General features: G+C 35.4%; 1 protein-coding gene across 6 annotated transcripts in view; it reads right to left on the bottom strand.

The window, feature by feature from the left end:
- The window catches only part of LOC123870882 (zinc finger CCCH domain-containing protein 13), a 76,034-nt gene that overhangs the window by 12,948 nt on the left and 38,083 nt on the right, over positions 1 to 25,003 (bottom strand). For 5 of the 6 annotated variants that reach the window (XM_045914363.1, XM_045914362.1, XM_045914368.1 and 2 more), the window contains 2 exons: positions 10,810 to 11,015; positions 10,221 to 10,402 (listed from right to left, as the gene is read on the bottom strand). In XM_045914363.1, the coding sequence (XP_045770319.1) occupies positions 10,221 to 10,402; positions 10,810 to 10,974 (347 nt within the window). In that variant the 5' untranslated portion in view covers positions 10,975 to 11,015. Of the gene's footprint in view, positions 1 to 10,220; positions 10,403 to 10,809; positions 11,016 to 13,893; positions 13,905 to 25,003 lie in introns of those variants that run through there. The other variant, XM_045914367.1, reaches the window with a different exon arrangement.

The following is a 25,003-nucleotide window of genomic DNA, read 5'->3' as shown; positions in this document are numbered from 1 at the left end:
TCTGAGAAAATTTCAACTCTCTACCTATATAATATAAAGTAAGTTGAAATTATTCTTCCTAATGTGGCAAAGCCTTTGAATAGTCTGCAAATTAAACGCTTCCTCGGTAAACTGGTATCCAACAACACAGTTGGATGTTTCATATTTCAAACTTTGGACAGTAAAAGAAAACATATCATTAGAGCCCTACAAAAGAGTTCAACGCGTGCTTATTTTTCGGGTGTTAAAAATGTTAAAATAATATAGTATCGACTTGAGTATTCGCAGTAAAATAAGAAATTAACTTGACCTGGAAATTAATGTCTTGAATGAACGGACGGACGGACGTATGGGCGGATGGACGGACGGACGGACAGCGGAGTTTTAATAAAAGGGTCCCGCTGGCATCCTTCGGCCACGGAACCCTAACTAATGGTAATTAGGTTTCATACCAGTCATCACACGCATCTACCGATATTTAGATTTTTAGGGTTCCGTACGATAATGACAATTCGGAATTCTTATACGATCATTCGTACATCACATAAAAGGGCTTATTGTGAGGGTCTCAAGTGTATTTTTTATAATTTTCAAATGGCCACTCCCCTTCCTCCTTATATTCGAAAGTACTGAGCCTAGAATTGAAAAAATATCGTAAATAGTTTCTTTACTTATTGATTGATATGGATATATTTAAAACTATTTAAAAATCTATTAAAATGTTAAGTGTAATCTATTAACGTTGTGCGTATAAACTTATAAATTCATCGTATGGAATCCTCCCCACGCGCTTTCAAATTGCATTCGTCCCGTTTTTAGAGTTCTATACCCGAAGTGTGCCAACGGGACCCTATTTCTAAACCTACGCTGTTCATCCTTAACCGTCCGTCTGTCCCCGGGCTGTATCTCGTGAACCGTATCAGGTAGAGAGTTGAAATTTTCATAGAATGTGTATGTTATGTCTATATTAATTGCCCCTATAACAAATAATAAAAGTTTCAAAATAGCCGCTATGAAAATTAAAAAAAAAATGTTATTCTTGTACGATAGTACGGAACCCTTTGTATGCGAGTCCGACTGGTATCTAACCGATTTTTCAAGTTGTTGTCGAAAAATTTAGAATGCCTTTTATTGAATCGTCCCACATTTTTTCTACCTGTTCTTATCATAATATAATCACCGACCAAGTGTATTCCAAGGTTGAAAATTTTTAATCCATTAAAATATTCAATTCCCATAATATTATATTTAAACATAATAATTATACTTAATTGGTTTACTAAATTAATGTTACTTTAACGTTGTTGAATGTTATAAACATGTAATTGATGCCATGAGCTGGACTAAGGTTAAGTTTCGCTTGATTGGGTCATGTTTTATATCAGTTCTGACCTCCAGGCAATGTTTCATGACAATAATTGGGTCAAGTTTTAGCTTTATTGATTTGTTTTGAATACTTGCGTTTCATGTTTATTTTTTGTGAATACAGCAGGTACAAGTGTAAATTAAAAATTTATAACACCCCTGACAAGCGAAGGTTACAGAAATAACTAGAAAAGAGCTGATAACTTTCAAACGGCTGAACCGATTTTCTTGAATTATTATAGCTAAGAACACTCTCGATCAAGCCGCCTTTAAACAAAAAAACTAAATTAAAATCGGTTCATTAGTTTAGGAGCAGTCTACAGTCAGATACACAGATACACAGATACACGCGTCAAACTTATAACACCCCTTTTTTTTGAGTCGGGGGTTAAAAACGTATCCAAACTAACAAAGGATAATTGTGCCCGCCATATTATGACGTCCTAGCTAGAAATGTACTACTTTGATTCAATTTATTATTGGGTCTCCTCTCAGAATAAAAAGAGTTTAGGCCATAGTCCACTACGCTGATTTTCAGACATGCAGATTTCCTCTCCTTTGTACCTACTGATCGTACCGATTGGTTGCTAACTACTAATATTGGCAACAGCTTCTAATAAAGAGGTCAGGTTGATATAGGTACCTGCTATACCTCTACCTGTTTATCCTGTTTAATCTAGGACTAGGTATCTACATCATCAAGTGAGATCATCACAAAACTTGCCATCGATAAAAAACATTAATGCTTCAAGTTTGATCTTGGCACATAATAATAAAAATAATTATTATAACGAAATTAATATTTTGCAATCATCTTTTAAATCTATACAAATAGGTACAAATGTATAACATTAATGTGCTTTTGATTTAGAAATAATATCTTGCAATTATCTTCTACATACAACTTATACATTAGGTCTAAATATAAATAAATAAAATTGGTGTGATTTTTTAATAACAATTGCTTTACAGGTGGTACCTACAGCACATATTGTTATCAAAATCCGAACGCCCATAGATAAATCGTTTTTTATCGACTTATCATTTTGATTGACCTCTCGTATGCAGGTAGGATTTTGATTAGACAGGTAGGAGCTATTTAGTATAATTTTTATTTCGTGAAAATAAAGTGCATGATTCTTCTTCTGTAATCGCGGGCAAAAACTTGTCACAATTAAACTGAGAATATGTATACAAGTGTAAATTAAAAATTTATAACACCCCCGACAAGTGAAGGTTACAGTAATAACTAGAAAAGAGCTGATAACTTTCAAACGGCTGAACCGATTTTCTTGAATTATAGCTAAGAACAGTCTCGATCAAGCCACCTTTCAAACAAAAAAAAAACTAAAATAAAATCGGTTCATTAGTTTAGGAGCTACGATGCCACAGACAGATACACAGATACATACGTCAAACTTATAACACCCCTCTTTTTTGGTCGGGGGTTAATAAATAGGTAGGTCTCTTTATTTGGGGTCCGTTCATTGCGTCTTGCTGTCTACAGTCAGAGCGACGCAATGAACGGACAACTTCTTTTTTATTGCAGTGATAAAAAGACGAAGACAATAATGTAACTTTTTTAATTTTCACTTCACGCTATCTTCATGGCTCGTTAGCACTCGATTCTTTGATCGAAGATTCCATTCAAGCAGAACTTTTTTGGCGTCCAAGCATCAAGCGTGTTTTATGTTTGACGTAGAATACTTTTTTAACCGACTTTGAAAAAAGGTGGAGGTTCTCAATTCGTCGGAATCTTTTTTTTAAGTGTTCCGACACTCTAATAATTATTATGAGAACATTTATCTAATCAACTTAGTGTCCGTCTGTCTCAGAAGTTTCATTCTGTGTACGTCCTGAACATGAAAAGTCGAAGTCAAGTTTTTTTTACGTAGGCACGCAGAACTGAGAACTGAGTTTCTCATAAAGAGAATTGATTCTAATAATTAGTTTATGCCTTTAAAATGATTATGAGGTTACTTAGACAACTTCTGGAAAGAACTACTTACCGTCTACTAAATAGTGATCGTGATAGTTTTAGTAATTTAGTTTTAGTCGTTTTAGTTAGCATGGCTACGGAACCCTACACGCGTGCTCTATCACGCACTTGACCAGTTATTTTCTACGGAACTGTAAACAGAGGTGAAAGTAACGCGGAATTTTTATGACTGTTTTTAATATATTAATACTGGTTTTTAAAATCGCACAAATAATACTAACACACTTACAGATTTTATCAATCTAGGTAACGTATTGTAGTGGTTCTTAATTAAAGTTATGGAAATGTAATTAAACGTATGTTTAAAATAATTAAAATAACATTTTTTGCAAGATTTTATTTTTAGATCGTTCCAAAAGCTTTTCGGAGTCCTTAGCTGAAGGATAGTGCAAACATCAACATACATAGTTACTTATCTTACCTATGGAGGTTTTTTTTACCTATGGGCTTGGTATTCGGTGCCTACAGCCTTTCAAAAACTTTTTAAAGTCAGCTCATTAGGCTTTAGAAATCTGTTACAAAAACTCCTATTTAGTTTTATGAAGACCACCAGAGCCGAACATTTCATATTTTTCATACATAAATTATAATTTCGGAATGTAGGTGCTTATACAATGAGAGCTTTCATTTGAATAACAAATTAATTTTAATTAATCTTAATTTTAAGTTTTTATCATATTCATCAAATTGCATTTGGCTTGACGGTAAAAATGCGGAGCTCTGACGATTATGAAGGAACAGATGAACAGATAGACTCAAAGACAGCTAACTGTTAAATACATAACCTTCCAGTTTGTAGTCGGGTAATGCTTATACTTAGTGCGAGAACTACGAGAGCTTTTACGGTTTAAACTAAAATGGTGTTAAGATGCCCTTATTTGCTTTATCTGTATGCCATGCAAGCTGCACATACCTGCATCCTAACCGCTTATAAATAGAAAGTAGAAGTTATGAAGTCTCTTTGAAGATACGAAAGCGGGTACAAGATAATCTCTGAATATACTCGTAAATAACGCCGATAATGTCTACTCTCGCCATCTGAGCAATCGCTTAGTGAAGTACAACTAACGGCTGAAATTAAAATCAATCTATCTGTTATCTGTCGGTAAGTTACTTAGCAACGTTGTTATTCGTCAAAAATGGTTTGGTTTTTTTTTTACAAATAACAACGTTGCTAAGTAACTTATCTACAAGTTAAAGATTGAGCATTTATTTTATGTATCTACACACTAAATTACATGACATTTGACAATAGTTTATTCTTTCAAAATCTTCGTTTTCAAATCGACACAAACACCACAGTGGCAAAAATGTTGCCAGGTAGTTGTCTCTGTACTTCCTAATTCCTATACTTCCTCGCTACGCGTGTTGAGCCATGAGTGCTTTGATAAACGAGGCGTCCAAGATTCAGCGACCAGACAAGTCGAACCGTAAATATGTAAATATCTATAATAGTTTAGCTATAATTGATTGATAGATTTATTGAATTATAATAGTTATCTATAATTGATAAAATAAATAAAATCAATTTTGATTTCGAGCCGGGCAATTCGGGAATTTAAAATTTATAAATGGGTCTGAACTTAGGGGTCCATGAGGATTTGGTATGGTGGCTTCAAGCGTAGCTAGTAAGTTTGTACTCTACCGGAAAAGATGTGTCGCCAAGCGATTTAGCGTCCAGTACGATTTTATCATACTTAGAAAATATTTTCATGTTCCCAGAGAAAACCTGACTAACGAGTAAACAAATTGTCTGATAACTCGCTTATCTTAAGCTATGAAACTTCTATAACTTGTAAGGCAGGATTTCAGCAGTTAGCAATCACAACTTTCCTGACCACATCACGAGGTCAATGCTACTAGACACTGCACTAGAAGGTACTTATCTTAAGTGCATTAGGATGTTCTGTTTAGGATATGTACATAACGTACTACACAATATGTTTAGATCTGGGAACCATCTCCAAAAAGAGTATGTGCACAAGATTTAAATCTACGAATTCTGTAAAATTGATCTTATGCGAGGATTTTGTTTCTAAACTGGTTGTATATACAGTTTTCACCTTCTCTGCTAGTGTCTTAGCTTTAGAAATAACGAATACATTTACAGTTTAAAAAAATCTAATGCCAAAAGATATAATTGGCTATTTATAATCAAATCGGTCGTTAAGAGCTATGCTTCATACCTAGATATTATATTCGTGATTTTGGATATTTGCATGGGGAATATGTCGCGAATGATTCGCATAGGTAGGTAAGTGACGGTAGATCTAAACAATTGAAATTATGCCTACATTAAAATTTTTGCGACCAATATAAACCATAAAATATTCGCCATCGCATTGAAGTAGAGTTATGTAAAAAACTCTGCACCATTTCTATAAAAGGGTATCACGGTTATCTAGCGTTGAATAGTTAAAAGGTTAGGCATTATTTATGAAGATAGACCTTGTCACAAATAGTTGGCGCTGCGATGGTGCGACCCCACGGATGTGCCTCGCCGTGATATGCCAGTAGTGTTGCCACAGGTGTACGTTTGATAATGCAACCTTCAGAGCTTAGTACTTAGTACTAGGGTTAAAGTTCGGTGGACAATGGACATAATATTAGATGAAAGTTGAAATCTGAGCCTAACTATAACGAATTTTTTATTTATTCTAAGTTTAAGCACCAGAGTTTATCGATTACAGACAAACAAACAAATCTTTCTCTTTATAATATTAGTTATAGATGATATTGGAGTATCTATGTTCTTGAAGAGGACAATATTACTCTATAATAGGAATACTTAAAAGCCACTCCTAAGTTGAAGAATACAGGCTGACCCACGATCTTCAGTTTCCCAGTGCAAATCATTAACTCGAACAAATTATAAAGACATGACTAATTCGCTAGCAACAATAGAATTGCCAGGCAAATGTCTGAATAACTATCGTAGCACACTTTCTCTTCAAAATCTTATTCACGACGTTCCCATACATTTGAGGACATTCATTCCGAGTCAATCAATATGAGATATTGTATTTTCATCGGGCTTTTGTTCAGGCTATAATATGAAGCTTATTATGTCTATCAAGTCTCATTATTTCAAGGCACGTCGTAGCTTTGTAAGAGTTTGGCTGCTTTTATAATATCATGACGGCTTTTGCAAGGCTTGCAGTATGCGCAAGAACCACAAAATGCGTATTTTTTAGTGCTGAAAATGAGAGTGAGATCAGCAGCATCAGACGTACCGAAATGTGCGTATAGACTATAGAGGAAGTATTTGGGAACAAAGGTAAAGGGCGTCGACTTAAGTTGAAGCTCTCAACATTTTTTTGATACAATCGATGCAGCCATATACCTACTTAGTTAGTTTTTCCTTATTTTGAAGAAAAGGTCAACAAGTAGCATCTTGCTGAAATGCGTAATAGGCGCACTATACGTGGTTCATACGATGTTACCGCGAACTGATATTAAAATCATGATAGGTGTGAAAAACTTAATCACGTCGCTTACGCGTTTCTTCAACGATCTGTTTGTCTTTTAAGCAAACTCAAGAAAAATAAACTATAGTCACATGCATTTTTAGTATTGAAAAATGAAAATGTTTGTATTAGTAATAGCAAATACCTACCTAATTACATCCATAATTAAAAAAAGATTTACCTACGAAGAAACTAACACCTAACTAATATAATAATATTCTTTTTATCTTATTGAAAAAGACAGGTTTTTTAACCATTGTGTTCGCCCGATTAAAAAATATAAGAAAATATTTTTTTCTTATTTTAATTTTGTTTAATTAACATAAGGATCTACAGTAAATAATAAGTAATAACCTTTCATATTTGTCATGTAAAGTAGGTATGCGATAAATTTAGTTTTAATGAATTACTTTCACAGGTGAAGGTTCAGGTAGAAATCTCCGCGGCTAATGAGACAGGCTTTCTAACCTTAGCCTTTTCCTTTCCCGTGAAACTTAATTAGGAACGAATAATGTTTTGTTGATTCGTTGTTAAATCCCACACTGCTTAGTTTTGAGGACACGGTATGTGCGTTACCGTACGAGCAAACATACCTAGTACCTATCCATACAATTTTGACAGATTAACGTATGTTTGTTGTTAGGTTTTCGAAACCTTACTCTAACGACACACCAAAAATTGTTAATACTGAACCAGCCAATTTCAAATGAGTTTAATGACTTTCATTTCGTGGTGATCACTGAGTTAGTAATTCACCCCGCAGGTTCTAGCTGGTGCTGCATTTTTGCTAGCCAAGAATGTTGCTTGGCTAAAGAATAGAAGTAAGTATAAGGATGCCTTGCAATTTTGCAATAATTAAGTCTATAGAAAACAAAGGTTAGTTAAAATAACCTTTGCACATCACTGCGAAGTAAAATTATGCAAACGACCGTTTCTATGGCATTACTGGCAATTTACAATACTATTAAGTGGAAATAATAATGCTTATGTTAGAATTCATGAATCGGTATGCTACAATTTAAAGATTCTTCGCTTGTGCACAGTAAAATAAATCTTACAATTATCTAGATACTGTCGGTTTTTGCTTAAATCCCAATAATAAAGTATAAATCCTCGTGCAAAGCTACAGATGAATTTACATTAATCTATCTTTAAAAGTTAATAATACTCACACACGGCGCATCGAATGTCCTTACGGCGAAATAAGTAATTATATAATTATGAAACCTTGATACAAGTGCGAAATCACAATTAAGTACGCCTTAAACCCCGGGTAAAGCGGTTACACGTTTCTCCAAGACGTTATATGCGTTTTGTTTACCCTTTAAATAAGCTTGGAACAAACACTACTACAATATAGTACACTAGCTGATGCCCGCGACTTCGTCCGCGTGGGCTTACGTTTTTCGAAATCCCGCGGGAACTCTTTGATTTTCCAGGATGAAAAGTAGCCTATGTGTTAATTCAGAGTATAATCTATCTCCATTCCCAGCCAAATCCATCCAGTAGTTTTTGCGTGAAGGAGTAACAAACATACAGACACACACACACACACACACAAACTTTCGCCTTTATAATATTAGTGTGAAGTGTGATAGTGTGATTACTCGCTCATACTTGTACAAGTTTTATCCTGCGTTAATCATAGAAAATATTAAGGGCGAATGAGTGCGCTTCGTATTTTCGGTATTTATGTGTGCACAGGCCTTATGAAGATGAGCTGTACCGCTATTCAGGAGAATTGCGACAGAGTTCGTACCTATTGAAACGCTGTAAATGTCAGCCAAGTTTAGTTTTTGCCCCTTACTGAATTGTGTGTAAAGGGCACAGGCTACCAAGTCTGTGTGAACAAACATTGCCTGTATAAATATAGGTTATATATCTAGAACGCATTTTTTTTTTAACCATGAATGTGTGTTTTTAGCAAAAATTGTACAGTATAGATTAGCTGTAACAATCGCGATTTATTTTCCAAGAATAAATTAAAACGCTTGAAATAACTATAAACCACAAAATAAACTAAGTTGAAATTGTGTACCTAGCTTATTTTTAACCACAGATAAGGTCTGTAATATACGAGTACATACAATATAACATTATATTCATTAAAATATTTGTAAAAGAACAATTATCATGTTTTGGGTATATCCAAAACTTTTACTGATTAATCCAAATCCTTAATTAACTCTATGTTTTGTACTGTTGACGAGACTTTTGTAAGTACCAACAGAAACTTTAACACGAATGAGTCTTATGTTAATTGTCGAAATGCATGCAAATATAATTAAAACCGTTATTTACAGTAAGAGCTCACACATTTTTTGCAGTTTTGGCTAGGTCAGTGGCCTATACCTACCAGTGATTTACTCGTATTTAGCGTTTATTCGCAAACCTGTTAGCTTCTAAGTAAGCTTTGGAACACATGTCGCATGAGGAATACAAATAGCCTGTTTTGTCTTTTACATACCAGTTTTACGATAACTACGAGAAAATACGAAAAGTACATAAAAAGTAAATGTTACATATAGTAAATACATATACTTAATATGTTTACATATATACCTTTTTACATATGGTTAATTATACTAGTCTTCCGTACCATAATGCTAGTACATGAATTGCACCACGGAACACGATTCCTTTTGATGTCATTATGTAGGTAGATAGATGGCAATGCGCAAATCACGAGTATGGCTGCGTTTGTTGTTGCAACTTTTACTTTTCTTCGTCATTTACGTACAACATACCTTAATAACCTTCGATAGCTCAAATTATTATTGGAATCCATTTGGTTCCAAGTTTAGCCTTCAACGGATAAATATTTCCGTAGATTTACAAACTTAGCTTGCGAGAGGAATAGCATCTAGCAAACAGGTGGATGACTTTAGGGCCGTTAGCTAATTTGCAAAATCTCTTATTAGTCAGTGACTCACTGATTGGGTAACAAGGTCATAAGCGATGATAACCTAGTGGTTATAGACGTCGGCCTTTTAGTCGGGGGTCCGGGACGTCTAATTTTGCAGAGTTATTAGTTAAGCAACTACAAATATCACTTGCTTTATCGGCGAAGGAAAAAATCGTGAGGAAACCTGCATGCCTGAGAGTTCTCCATATGGTTCTCAATGGTGTGTGAACATGCGATGGCGAGTGAACCGGCGATGGGTTGATCATGATGATTGTCTATGCTTAATAAGCTACGCTCACCTCGTATATGCATGCAGATCAAGGCACAGCATTCAGTACTTAATTGGGTTATAGAGCAGAAGGATGCACACAACCATGCCCCCTGCACAACGCTGCTGATAATGCTGCCGTAAGGGATGAAGTTCTTGATCGTTTGAAAAAGTAATGTTGGCAGCCCTATCGACCACTTTTCTCTTTATTGTCTATGCTCAATAAACTATTCTCACCTGTAAGCATGTACGTGGACAGGGCAGCCAGTGATCGGGTTGTAGAGCAGGAGGACGCACGCGACAACATCACCTTGCACTACAGCGCTGGTGATGCTGCCGTGAGGAATGAAGTGCTTGATCGTTTGCTGCTTGCCCTTCGACGTCACATTCTGGATGATCTTGAGACCTTTGTGGGATACCTGTACAGTAAAAATATATTTATTATGTTTAGTTAGGAAACAGAAAATTATGGATTCCATGATTTTATGATGATGTATGACCACGACTTCCACATGTATTCAGGTTATTTAAGAAGCCCGCGGGAACTCTTTGATTTCCGGGATAAAATGTAGTCTATATCCATCTTCGGGATGCAAGCTATCTTTGTTGTTACAATTTCGTCACAGATGGCGTTTTAAAATGTTATGGAAACTCTTAAATTTTCTGGGACAAAAAATAGTCAATGTTCTTTGCCGGGACGCAAGCTATCCCTGTACCAGATTTTAGTTAAACCCGGATGAAAGGATGGACCCTGATATACTGGGAGACAGACAAACACACTTTCGCATTTATGATAATACATATTAGTATGGATTTCTTGTATTACCTGTAGCGTAACCTTAAAAGGTTCCAAGTCTCTGGCTCTCTCCTCCAGCAATCGTATGGCGGGCAGAGCGAACTCTTCCCCTCTCAGGCCACGCGACTCCTGCGCACCCAGGAACCACACGTAGTACGAAGCTTTCTTTATGTCCTTCTTGAGTCGCAACGCCATTTTGGTAAGGGACGTTGGGCTCCTATGTCATTGTTGAATATCTGGAATAAAAGAGAAAAAAATTATATTATCAATTATTATAAACTTTTAGATAACTAGACACAACTCGCGACGGCAACTGCACTGTCGGGACGTCAAATTACAGGTCGTAATTTCCATGCGCGATTACTGTGTCAAGCGCTTTCATAGATGAGGGAAGCCAAAGGTAAAACCTTGTTTTGTACCACTACTACTAAACACACAGGAATAAATCACACTAATATTATAAAGGCGAAAGTTTGTATGTGTGTGTGTGTGTGTGTGTGTGTGTGTGTGTGTGTGTGTGTGTGTGTGTGTGTGTGTGTGTGTGTATGTTTGTTACTCCTTCACGTAAAAACTACGGGACGGATTTGGCTGAAATTTGGAATGGAGATAGATAATGTCCTGGATTAGCACATAGGCTACTTTTTATCCCGGAAAATCAAAGAGTTCCCACGGGATTTCGAAAAACCTAAATCCACGCGGGCGAAGTCGCGGGCATCGGCTAGTACCTACTAAAGTTCTTACTGTTTCTTTGAACAAAACATCATATTTATGCTTGGTTCTACCAAATGCTTTTATATTTTGCCCTCGTATATACATATAGCAACGTCGTACTCATAAATAATAAGGAGCAATTACTTTTGTTTAGTAATAATAATTAATTATATGTTTTGGATTTGGTGTTCATAGGCAAAAAAAATTATTATATATCTCATACTTAACATTTTTTGAATTATTTAATAATAACATGTTATTTTATCTGTAATTATTTATAATGAATGGAGGAAATAACACGGTCTTGCTGTAATGAATTATTTCGTATGTTTCAACTTTTATCTACTAAAATCGATAAATATCTTATAGTTTCTAAAAGTTCCATGAGAATTAATTTAGGTATTCAAGTATCGTAGAGTTTTAAAATTCAGCACCGGTTACATGACCTGTACATTGGACATGTAACAAATTGACCATAATAAAATTAGCTATGTCAGACCACGTAACAGTTGCAAAATAAGGGCATTGGACTTAGGCCTTCTGACGATACGTAAATTGAATAGATATAAATATATGTAAGTTGCGACGTCATGCAGTCGTTTCTACACTATTTCTTCATGATTTAACTACATAATCTGTATTATTAAACCACTAAATTAATTAAATCCATTGGGAAATACGATTCAAATGCAAAGTAGTTTAGCAAATACCGATTTCATGTCGGAACTTCATTTGAATATGCGAATTAAGTTATGAAAAAGTATTGGAAAGTATGAAAAAGTATTGAATTATCTAACATTGAACTTTTACTGGAATCGAATCGTAGGTATGGTTTAAACAATGAGAAACCAATAATCCATTCTCAACCACGTGAACTAGCCTGAAAAGAATTAGAATATTGTGACATTGAACGGAAAAATAATTGTTATAAATAGGTACACTGGATAGGGCTGTGTTACACAGGCAATATCGAAGTCTTATGGACTTAAATATCAAGAATAACATCCGATTCTAAATCCGGAGGACCACATGAATAAATAAAATTCAAATCACGTGTTTATAGCGATGTTGGTATATAAGTTCTGATTTTGATTGTGATGAATGAAATATTACTTAGAAAAGGTGGGAAGTAATAATTATTTTTACTCTCATTATGTTGCCTATCAAAAATTATTGATATCTATAACCCGGTATGTGATGTCACCTCAGTAAAAAATTGCGATGTCGACCTGTCGCAAACAATAGGTATAGATAGGTACATAAGAGACTTTTTCTTCTCGACGAGATCATATTTTATTAATATGTGAGCGTGATAGGTAAAAAGTTGTCAATAGATGAGAAAAAAAACTTTAATATTAATGATATAAATATTATATTTATTGTATTATTGTTGATTAATGCTGTATTTTCTCTATTGTATGAGAATGAAAATATTGTATCATCGACCGTAACAATAGTTACGGTCTTCATATAATAAAAGATAATAAATAATGTGCGAATATATCTATACCGGAAAACTCTTTCTATACCTGTTTAGTTGTTAGGGTTCCGTACTCAAAGGGTGCCAACGGGACCCTATTACTAAGACTCCGCTGTCCGTCCGTCCATATGTCTGTCAGCGGGCTGTATCTCGTGAACCGTAATAGGTAGAGTTAAAATTTTCTATAATAATAGTTATTCGCTATAACAACAAATAATAAGAATTTCATTAAAATTTAAAAAAAAGTTTTATTTGTTGTACGGTGGTACGGAACCCTTCGTGTGCAACTTCGATTCGTACTTGATTTCACTTGTAATGTGCCTGCGATTTCACTTGTAATAGGTAAGGATGGTAAGTAGGGTCCCAGTATAAACCGTAACAACGAGCAACAAGTAAACGCATTACTTGAGTGTACCAAAAAGAACGTTTCCGTTTTAGGCGATAGAAATAAACGCAAATATAAAGAAGAAGATTTCGTGGTCTTGAAGGAAAACTGAGATTTTCCAGATTATGTAACAATAAAGTAACAACCTACCTACCAACTATAAATGACGTCTTTAATCTTAGTTCTCCACTTACTGGGTTATAATTTGCGGTCAAGCGGTGAACCATCAAACTATAAAAATAAAAGGAATACAAGATTACATAATTAATTCAGTCCTAGACATGTGACAACGTTTTTTAGATTCAATACCACTACGCTTAGCATGAATATTTAGTATTTTACAACGAAATTCAACATCCAAATCCGTGAGTTACGAGTATATCTATAGAATTGCTCCTAGTGAAAGCTTTCTTATTAGGGATAGGATAACATTTTATATTTTACCTATTTTGACTTTCCATGAAGTATGTAAGCTCGGCCTCAGAATTCGAGTAGCAACCGCGAAACTAGTGCTTCAAAAACCTGTCGCTGTTATGACCTTTTTCTATAAATAACCACACACACCTAACGCATGTGCATAACCGTGCCACGCGGAAGCGGATATGATCATTAAGGTGCTAAACGATTTACGGGCTTTTACTGTACAACTGCAGATGTAAGTACCTATATATAGGTGATCTGGATTAAAGCACTAGGTCTGAAACTATATTCTGAATAGTTACTATAGTCATCATGTATATTGAAAACAGTTGACCGCTTGTGTATTACGAATTCTCTCACGCATTCGTTGCTTCACTTGTTCTCAAACCTTGACTCCTTTTCTTAACACTAAGAACACACGAAATCTGCAAACGCTAACAAAAACTAATAAAATTGCTCAATACATACTCCTTAGAGATTTAATTACCGCATGCACTTATTTTTACTTGATACTTCTTTTTTATGAGCTTTATAATTAATATATTTTGTTATTATTACTTAAGTAGTTTTTTTGTTACGTTAAATTGCATCAAGGAGTTACATCTCTCCTAAATCAACTCAAGCGCAGTGACACGAATGCCCATCTCACACGCAATTTTCCAGATTCGATTTCCCGTCAGGTCAATGCAGACCTGAGTTCAAAAAAATTTATTACGATGTATGTATCGAACATACAAACAAAAAGACTAACAAGATAGTGAGTGATAATAAAAACATTTTAAAAATGTCTGTATTCGACCCATAATAATATGATGTATGTATGTTTGTTTGCAATTTGCTGCTAACTTTATCTACCTATATATGGTGTCGAGTTTGTAGAATATGTATAAGAAACTACAAAATGTCAGTTTTTTCGAGACCGTCAAACGATGCTCGCCGGACTTTCATACATGTACAAAAAAAAATATTTTTCAACTTTATAGTGTTAAAGTCTATTCTAATTTCTATTTTTTTTTAATGTTTAAACCATGGTTGCAAGCACACTTGTCCATGATTGAGTATCGTTTGCCTTTACCTAATATAATAGAATTCAAAATTGAATATTAAATAAAATAGAAATCCGACTGCGCAGCTATTTGAAAGTCTTTTTTAAGTTGTTAGAGACATTTTCTCTCACATTTTGAGGTCACAAGCAAAACAGCAAAGTATGCAAATGCTGTGACCAAGTCAAGTAGGTATTCGTGTCGAGAGTAGCGACAAGGACGAAAACCTTGCTTACTTCGATAAAAGCTTAGGAGTGCTAGTAAAGATAGCTGTGACGTTATAGCTTGTTTATTTTGCATTTAATTATAAAGTTAGCTACCTACAAACATCCTACAAACTATGAAGTAATAGTTCTTTCATCATCATGGATCAACACTTCACCGGCTCACTACAGGGTCTCCTCTCACATTCAAATTCAAATTATTTTTATTCAATTAGACTTTTACAAGTACTTTTGAATCGTCAAGAGCATCTACCACTACCTGAGGGATAAGATCCGAAATGAGGAGATCCGCAGGAGAACCAAGGTCACTGACATAGCCCAAACTATTAGCAAGCTGAAGTGGCAGTGGGCAGGCCGTGCCTGTCGTAGTGTGGGACGCCCTCCAGCACGATGGACCGACGATATAAAGCGGCTGGCGGGAAGTGGCTGGATGAGGAAGGCTGAGGACCGGGTGTGGTGGCGCTCTTTAGGGAAGGCCTATGTCCAGCAGTGGACGTCCGCAGGCTGACGATGATGATGATGATCTACCACTTGTTCTCAGTATGAGAAGGGTGTAGCCACTAGCCATAATCCACCAAGCAGACCATGTGCGGATCGCCAGACTTCACACATCATTAGAACATTATGGAGAACTTTTAGGCATTCCGGTTTCCTCACTCACATAGTGATAAAACCGGCGCGGCGTGTCTACAAGTTCTCCTTTCCTTCATCGTTATAGCAAGTAATTTTAATTGCTTAAGACGGACATAACTCCGAAAAGTTAAAGGTGCATGTCCGGGATCGAATCCCCAACCTCCCGAACAAGAGGCGGACGTCTTTACCATTAGGCTATCACGGCTCAATAGTTCCTTACTAAAAAGTAAAAATGGATCAGTTTACCTCCCCGAAATTAGCTCCGGTATTTATGTGTCTGATACAGTAATTCAGAATTACAAGGGCGTTCCATCAAAACAAAAGTTAAAATCTATGGTTACTCATCTCTAAAAATTCTTATAGATACGTTATCTCACCTTTATCTAAAGTGGATGTTTTCAAACATATTGAGATTTAGGAAACATCCATCTTTACTTATCAGCATTCTTTAGATTATCTGAGGAATTTCGTAATGCTAGAGACTTTACGAAAAGCGGGAATACCTGTGTTATTTTGATACCTGTCAGTGAGGCGCATATTATTTACATAAATGATGGAGAAAGGTTTGAGAAACTATGGTGTCGATTTTGTAGAAAAGCGTTTTCTATAGAAGCGACACCTATCAAAATTTTATAAAATCCAAAACCAAGCTCGAAAATCAGTAGGTACAAACTGCCACTCTTTGTCTCAAAATCAATTATCGGCAAACGAAATCATCTAAATTTTTTTATGTACCTAGTTACCTACCTACCTATTTAATTTTTTAAAGCAAAAAAACACAAATATAAATAAAATCTCCACCTTTTGCGATAGCCAATCCCCTGAAATCTTTAATTCGCGGTTGAGAAATTACAGACTAGACTTTTTGCTAAGGATTCTTTATGTATGAGATCCAAGTCTAATTTTACTTATTATCAGACACAGCACACCTTTTTGCAGCATTAACAATTGTAACTCCATTACATAAGGTCTTATTTCTATATTACTAAGGTAGGTAGGTATAATTATTGCAAGGTGGTAAAAAACCGAACAATTGTTAGGTACGTTTGCAGGAGAATACCAGTACCTATAGGTATCACTGCCTATACGTTATAAAATATAGAAGTAGAACTAATACTTCTAGTATTACTACACTAGATGATGCCCGCGACGTCGTATGAGTAGGTACGTTCTTGAAGAAATTATACTAAAAATCCGTTTACATACACATTTCTAAAACAAGTGTAAATTAAAAATTTATAACACCCCCAACAAGTGAAGGTTACAGTAACTAGAAAAGAGCTGATAACTTTCAATCGGCTGAACCGATTTTCTTGAATTAAAGCTAAGAACACTCTCGATCAAGCCACCTTTCAAACAAAATAAAACTAAATTAAAATCGGTTCATTAGTTTAGGAACTACGATGCCACAGACAGATACACAGCTACACAGATACACACGTCAAACTTATAACACCCCTCATTTTGGGTCGGGGGTTAATAAATCATGAACGATATATTAATTAAAAATTTTAACCGATTTCTAAAAATGATCAATTCAGCGCATTTTTTCTATTTACTTATGTATTATGTTCACCGATTTCTCCCTTTCCGGAGCGAATTACAAGATTTTTTTAAAAAGTCTAAACTAACTTTGATAAAAACAATTGATGAGTTTTAGCTGTATTTAGCTGCAATTTGGTAAATTGTTGATGAAAACCGCGAAAACGTTGTACCTACTTACGTAAAATTGTTCTGGTTTATGGATATTTTTTCTAAAATGTGGTCAAATAAGTATGCACATAATTTCAACTAGTTTGAAGTTCAAGGCCTGCTACGTAATGTGATACTCATCATTAAGAATGTCAAACATAAACATATGAATATAAATCGAGGTGGACCGTATTTACTATTTAAAACGCGCTATAACAGCGCGGCGCGCCAGCATCAGCGCGATAAGACATCAATTTCTATATTTTCCCTTATAATAAGGCCTGTTTCTTAGCTTTATTTTATATCCCAATAAAGCTAAAAATGCCTAGTATCATGATTCAACAAATCATTTCAATTTCAACTTTACCAGAAACTACGAGCTTAATTTGCTAACCAGAGACATACAAATCTGTAAAATGCACCCTAAACATGCAGGAAAATCCAGCCACCAAGCAAGAAATACCATATATCTCCCAAAGCTCCGTACCAGCACGGTGATTTTGCGTGGTGGTGATGTGTATTGATTGCTCGGTGACTGGCTTTTCCTGCATGTTTAGCTGTGGGAAGGCGGACGGTGGATCGCATGCTGCATATTGCATCATACAGTTTTGTCTACTTTCACCAGGCTACCGGAAAGTAACGCCTGCTTCTATACAGCAGTTCCGACTTTGGCTGCGAATAGTCTTATCTACGAGTTGAAGCGACCTGTAGCACGCCATACTGCAGCGTAGGATTGCCGCCGACGACGCGACGGAATACATTGCAGGAATACCGGTATACATTGCAGGAATACATTGTAGGAATGCAGCGTAGGATTGCTCCAATACGCACTTATAGCATTGCGAATACAGTGATCGCAGAACAAATAGTCTAATCTGAAGTTGCAACACGGCGGCCTGGGCAGGTCATAGGCTAAGGATTAAATACACATGTCCAGCTGAGATCTAAATCTGTTCTTGTACAATGGGCAGTCATAGGTACGCCTCGTGTCAGATTAGACCATAGACTTACAATTTTTTCGCTACGCACATAGACTATCTATTTGTTTCGCTCGTACTATTCTAGGGGCGCGTTAGATACCTTACCGTTTACGATTCAATCTGAATTTAGAATTGAACTAAAATTAATTTTAAAAAGAAACAGATATCCATTATTAGTATTTACCAAATCGATGTACTCGTAATAATAAGTGTTCAAACTCGCCTGGAGCAGGATATCGATAGACCATTAAAATAGTTTATGTCCAGGCTGCGAGTGCTAACTTCCTTGCCCAGGAAATAATCAAGCGCTCGCTAACCGGTCCAGAGACAAGATAACGGGATACGTGCAACTGAAATAATGTATTGAGCATCCCGTGCACAATCTTAGTACAGAAACTATGTATTCATATTGACTACTACTAATGCCCGCGATTGCGTCTGAGCGAATTTAGGTTTTTAAAATCCTGTAGAAACTTTTTAGTTTTCCAAGATAGTTGCCTATGCCACTCTCCAGGTGTTTAGTCCATGTAAAAATTCACGGTACATCCAATAAACCAAACCAACATACAACCATGAGAGAGTCTTGTGCAGAGATATAGCATTAATAGATTTGACATAGGTAGTTTTACGAGTCTGTTAACTACACCGACAGCAGAAGGATTCAAGTCTATTATTGATGTATTTCTGCATAGGCAGTAATATCTCTCCACTTGTATCTGTTGCATTCCACTATGTTATTTAGAATGTAATTTAGGTTACGATGGGGCTGGCGTGTCCGTGTCGGACAAAAGTCCCAAAAAAATAAAGATTTAAAAAAAAAACCATACTTTCGCATTTTATTAAGGGTAGTGACCTTTTTTGTTTAAGAACCTTTGCACAAGACGATGTTTTTGATGTCCATCGAGCATTTTATGAACTCACACCACACATGATCAATGATGTCCACGACTTCACTAAGCAACATTTTGTTTAAAATTTTAAACCAGACTCCACTCCACCTGCGTTGTATCACGTCAGAATGTTAATCGAAAATTAATCAAAGGGCATTCACCTTAGATAACGCTTAGCTATAGTACCTACTCTTTGGAATTCCATAGTAACCTGATTACTTCAACTGACGTCATAACTTTGTTTACAAAACTTGGCTAAGGCTTGATGACCATCTAATTAGTAGAGAAAGATAAGAAAAGACAAATGGTATTGAGTTACACATTGAGTAACATTATTTTGTAGTAAAACCACAATTAGGCAGTTTGTAATGCTATAAATATTTTTTATTGCCGTCGAACACCATTATAGCACCACTGTGAAATTCACACGTATCTGTGATCAAAGCGTCAACAAAAACATTCTTTTTGAATAACGGGTAAGATAAAATAAAACAGGTTGTACGAGTAAAATTGTTGTCCCTAGCGCGCGCCCAGCGCGGCTCTTTCTATAGAAACGTCGTATCTACTGAGCTTGGTTTTAATTTAAATATTAATTAACCAATCAACGAAACGTAGAAACGTTCTAGAAACAAATGAATGAAATGAGTCAATACTTTATCAGATTTCCTTAAAAAGGTACTCTATAGGTAATATCGATATAGAATGTACTAATTGTTTATTGAAGAAGGGTTAAGTTTAGGCCGGGGATACACCTGTAAGTTTTACTTCCCTAAGTAGCTTACATAATTATAACTTACGACTTTAATAAATAATATATTTACCAAAGTTTGTCGATTAATTACGTAAGCTACTTATGTAAGTAAAACTTACAGGTGTAATCGCGGCCTTAAAATAAAACATATTGCAAAATTGCTTTGTTTGAAATGTGCCTACAAACTTTTGACGAACAAAATAGGTTGATAGGAAATAGAAATACACATTTATTTTGTCTGTCTTCTAACGCCGGTAATGAAGTTTCACTTTAAAAATATTATAGTTTCTAAAATAGCACGCAAAACCTAATAAATAAAATTAACGGAAACAACATTGCAGCTGATGTTATTTACAGTTTAATCAATCACATGTTATCTATTTAAAAGGTATATAACAATGAAATATTATATCGGTTTGTACATTTAAATGTGTTACCTCCGCATGTTTTTGTTAACGCTACCTGCTATCTCTACAGTTATAATATGCGCAAGAGAACATTAAATTACAACTATTATTCTTACAACTGGTCCAAGGTTTGGTGCTCGGTTCACGCGTAAATAATTTGAATTACACTGCAGTAATCATAATAGACACATAATTACCTAACGGCCATTCTATAGAAAATTATGAGTTAGAATGTAATTTAAAATATACACGCGACGTATTTTAAAGTTCTTTGAGTAATTTGTCAACTTTTCGTAACTTTTAATATTACTGAAAGCAGGGTTCCTCTTTTCTGTAACTCACCGAAGGATAAAAATATAAAATTTGAAAGATCGCGAACTCACTATGTTTAAGGATAAAATTAAAAGAGTAGGTAATAAAATTAAGCACCTTAATTTAAAAATATAAAATAGTAGAGGTGTATGTTTTAAATATGACATATTAGATCAAGATGCATGCAGTTAATGTACCAGGCCAATTAAATCGTCTATTAGACGATAGGTTCTGCATCAGTCAATTTCAATCAAGAGTGATGAATGATTGATGGGGCAGATCATTATCCAGATATTTTTCATACAACACAGTAGTGACTGGTAAAACTGACAAAAGAAACTATGGACGCCGACAAGCAGTCGAGTCTTTTTGTGTTTATGTATGTAGTTATAAGTATAGTTTATTTGCATCTACCTATTCTAAGCATTTTAGCTTACCATCACATTTCCAAAATGGAAATCTTTTACAATGATAAACTGTATTAAGTACACACAACTTTCTGTTGAAACGTATCGCCAAAGCAGTACAAATAGAGACAAAGGAGTGGCAGGTATTTTTGTCAGTGCTTTTGATTACAATGAAAATTATTGGGACATTGGCACTTGATCACAAACGAAAGAGAAAGTGCTAACGTAAGAAAGATATAAACTGGCAAGTGATGAATCAATGACCATAACGATACGTTTTAATAATTTTACTTCTCACTTTTTGAGAGTCGGTTTCACTTCCGTCTATCTACTTGTTATATTTTTTTTTGTTGACAAGTTTTCGCTTGACTACGATCTTTATCTCCCTTTATACATTCTCTAAACATAGGCTTGCTTTCAACACTGACGCAGAGGTGAAATTCAAAGGAAATGGAAACATCAAATTAGGCTTAATAAACGTTATGTTAAAACCGTGGCATCTCTTAAAGAATTTTATTTTTAATTGCTTCACTTTAGTTAAAATGTTGCGATGAATGATTCTAGCAATTATCTAATGAACCGATGACTTCATGGAATACAATATGTTAAGTATCTGAGATTCTTTCCGGCCTTACTCAGTAGAATCTTTCACTAACCAGTGGTAGAGTCTGAACCGTAAGTTGGATCGCATAAAATAATTATCTTTTTTTTTTTTTGATTCTTATGAAACTTCGCACAGGAATTTTATTCTCACGGCAACAAAACTTTATGTAGGTAGCTCAGAATTCAAACTCTTCAATTTTAGTGATGCGGGGGTAGGTATTAGGTAACCACCAAAACCACGCGCCTCTCAGATTTCTGCAGATTATAAATAAAGTAGAGTTTGATAATATTATATTTCGGGTTCCAACTCCTCAATTCTGGTGCTGTTGGTGTAATTTCTATCCTAATCGGCAGAGCTTCAATACTCATGGTTTAAATGTACTTAAACCATGAGTATTGAAGCTCTGCCGATTAGGATATTATGAAAATATCTAACAGATATTACAACTTTAAGGTTGTAATGTTAATTGACTTGGTTCTGTGTTAGATTTAAATGCGATCTCAATCATTAATAGTTCGTTATATGAAAACGTGTTCTCAATAAAAAAGCGACGGATATTGCCAAATTCGATAAAACTCTTGATTGATTTAGAACGGATAATGTTAGCTGTTGGTTTGCCTTTTATCGTTAGTGGGGCATATTTTGTTGCATAAATGCGGCACCGTTTAAAAGCAAGTTTTATAGAACTTTCGCTCTTCTATGGAAAATTTAAATTGATAGGATATAGTCGATATGTAATTTTAAAATCTGGAAACCGCGATTTGACATACTTACTTATATCTATTTAAAATAGCTATTCCTCTTTTGTCTGTTGTATTATTAATACTCACAAAGTCTACACAGGTTTCTTTTTTTAGTGGCGGAAAGGGGTCATCCATGATAAAGAAAGCTGAGGATCAAGCATGTTAGCACTTGTTATAGAAGGCCTATATTCGTATAAAATATGTGGTCATGAGTCATGACTAATTACTTATAAGTTATTACAGATTACTTCTACTACTTAGATTCCTCGGCTTATCCTTTTTATCCACCTTAAAACGGCCACTGTAGGATGTATACTCAGAAACGTGTCCCGTCTATTCATCCCGGACGCGAATTTTTAAAATTTTTTAGTCCGGGATATACGTTACCTACAAACCCTAGGGCAGCTTTATAAGGGTCGCTAAACAGAATAACCCAGTTCCTCAATGTTGAGCGATTTCGCTGATGTAGCCATGAGTATGATATCCGTGGCTGTATACTCGAAATAATTTGCAGATTTCCCGCAAATAACTGCACAGGCACGTGTAAGTACTATGTTTCTGTAGACTAGCCTAGTATTGCATTACATACAGGCAGTCGCTGTCGGCACTCAAGCCTGTCCTACTGTACCAGTAACAAGGCAGATGAAAGTAAGCCGACTAGTACTTCCGCTATAGGAAGTTACGTCAGTAACTGGACAAGTGTACGGCGATTGCAGGCAATATATTATTAATCGATTACAAATATTAAGCAAATTATGTCTGCTGGTTTATAATATACTCAATATTAAATACTTTTCTTTACTTAAACAGGTAAATAATTACTTAGGTACATTATGTACCAATCGTATGTAGGAAATATGACATTTTATTGTACCACAACTCATAAGAACATAAGTATTACAGACACTCAAAAAGAGATAAATAACCGTGGCTATAAAATCTGAAGAGTTTATGTATATTAAACTGGTCATGAGTCTTGACACTCAGAGAAGAAAGCTTTCCTATAAAATTATGAAGAATGGTGAGTAAAAGATAGGACTTGCCGCGAATTCGATTAGATTTTAGAGAAAGTCTCATGTTTGTCATCATCCTCGCGTGCCTTCTTCGAAATGAAGTTTGGCGATCATCTTTCAAAAAGCTTCTCTACCTATTTAAAGCCGCCTCTTTCAACTTCGGGTAACCAAGCCGTGTCCAGTGTCCACCCCTTTATATCGTCCAACTATTTGCGTCTATGGCGACCTTGAGCTCTAGTGCCTGCAATTCTTCCTTCCAACACTAATCTTGGGAATGACAATTGTAAATGTCCAAAGTATTCAAAGGTAAAGGTGTCCAGTAGGTAGGTACTAGGTAGCAATAGGCTCAGTATTTACAATAGCATTTATGGTGGGACCATTGCATGTTATCGTAAAAGAAAACTTATTTATAATGGCATTTCAGTTTAATTACGTTACTTTCAATCCTCTTATCTCTGCACTCATGTCATGTGATACCTATCAACATACCTAATAATATTATTATGTCGTTGGTCGTTGGTAGATATTTGGTAGATCTAAAGATACAACCTGCATGCACTCAGCCTTGACCGTGTTTGTGTTCACAATAGGTAATACTACAATAATGGATCAATTAATCATCCCCGATCTCTTCATACGATTAAAGTAATTAATTAAATCAACACGATTTAACTTATAACGTAGCGCCAGTAAATCTTTTAATTTCTAAATAATATTTAATTATCTACCTGAGGAATAATTTTGATGTTTTGACAGTAAGTATAGCAAATCGTTCAAAAAGTTTAGTTTATTCCTCAGATTACTTTATTTTTATAGCGTTTGAAAAATCGGTCCTACCTACTGAAGGATGTTAAAATAGTATTTTTTACTTTTTGATTTCCAGAATGAAAAAGTCTATGCCCGTCTTGGGGATGCAAGCTGTCTCTGTACCAAACCTAGAAATCGGTTAAACTAGTAGGCCGTGAAAAGGTAGGAGACAGACAGACAGACACATTTTAACATTTGTAGTAGATATTGCATAGTATGAATTAATTTTCCGCATCCGTAGGGGATTACATTTTTATGAATTACGCAAAACTTTCACTGTGCACCAAGTAATAGTACCTACTATAACTACCAATAATTCTTAATTCACTCCGTAGACAATAAACGAAATCGATTTCACGACATCACCCGCGCGGATCACACGTGAGTTTTCATGCTTCAGTGATGGGTAAATGTACGGCTTTGACTGCGACGATTGGTAAGAACCGCAGACAATTCCTAGAACATCGGAAAGTATCAGCCCCGGCAACAGCGACAAAAGGCACAGTGTTGGCAGATCCCCTAGCTAGATGGACAGATGACATAGAACAAGTCGCTAGGAGCCGCTGGATTCAGCGGCGTAAGGTCGTGGGGATCGTAGGTAAAATAAGTCTGTAGAAATACCTACAAGAGACTGTCCAGCTGTAGGCGTCTTTTTTTTTTCTCTCGTCTGGCCTTACACTGATTAGCCAATGTCAAGTTTATAGTTATTTACAAGTTAGGGA

The sequence above is a fragment of the Maniola jurtina genome, chromosome 13 (assembly GCF_905333055.1).
Source record: "Maniola jurtina chromosome 13, ilManJurt1.1, whole genome shotgun sequence".
Taxonomy (NCBI): Eukaryota; Metazoa; Arthropoda; class Insecta; order Lepidoptera; family Nymphalidae; genus Maniola; species Maniola jurtina.
The sequence above is the reverse complement of the archived record's forward strand: the minus strand, read 5'-3'. Positions and strand labels throughout refer to the sequence as shown.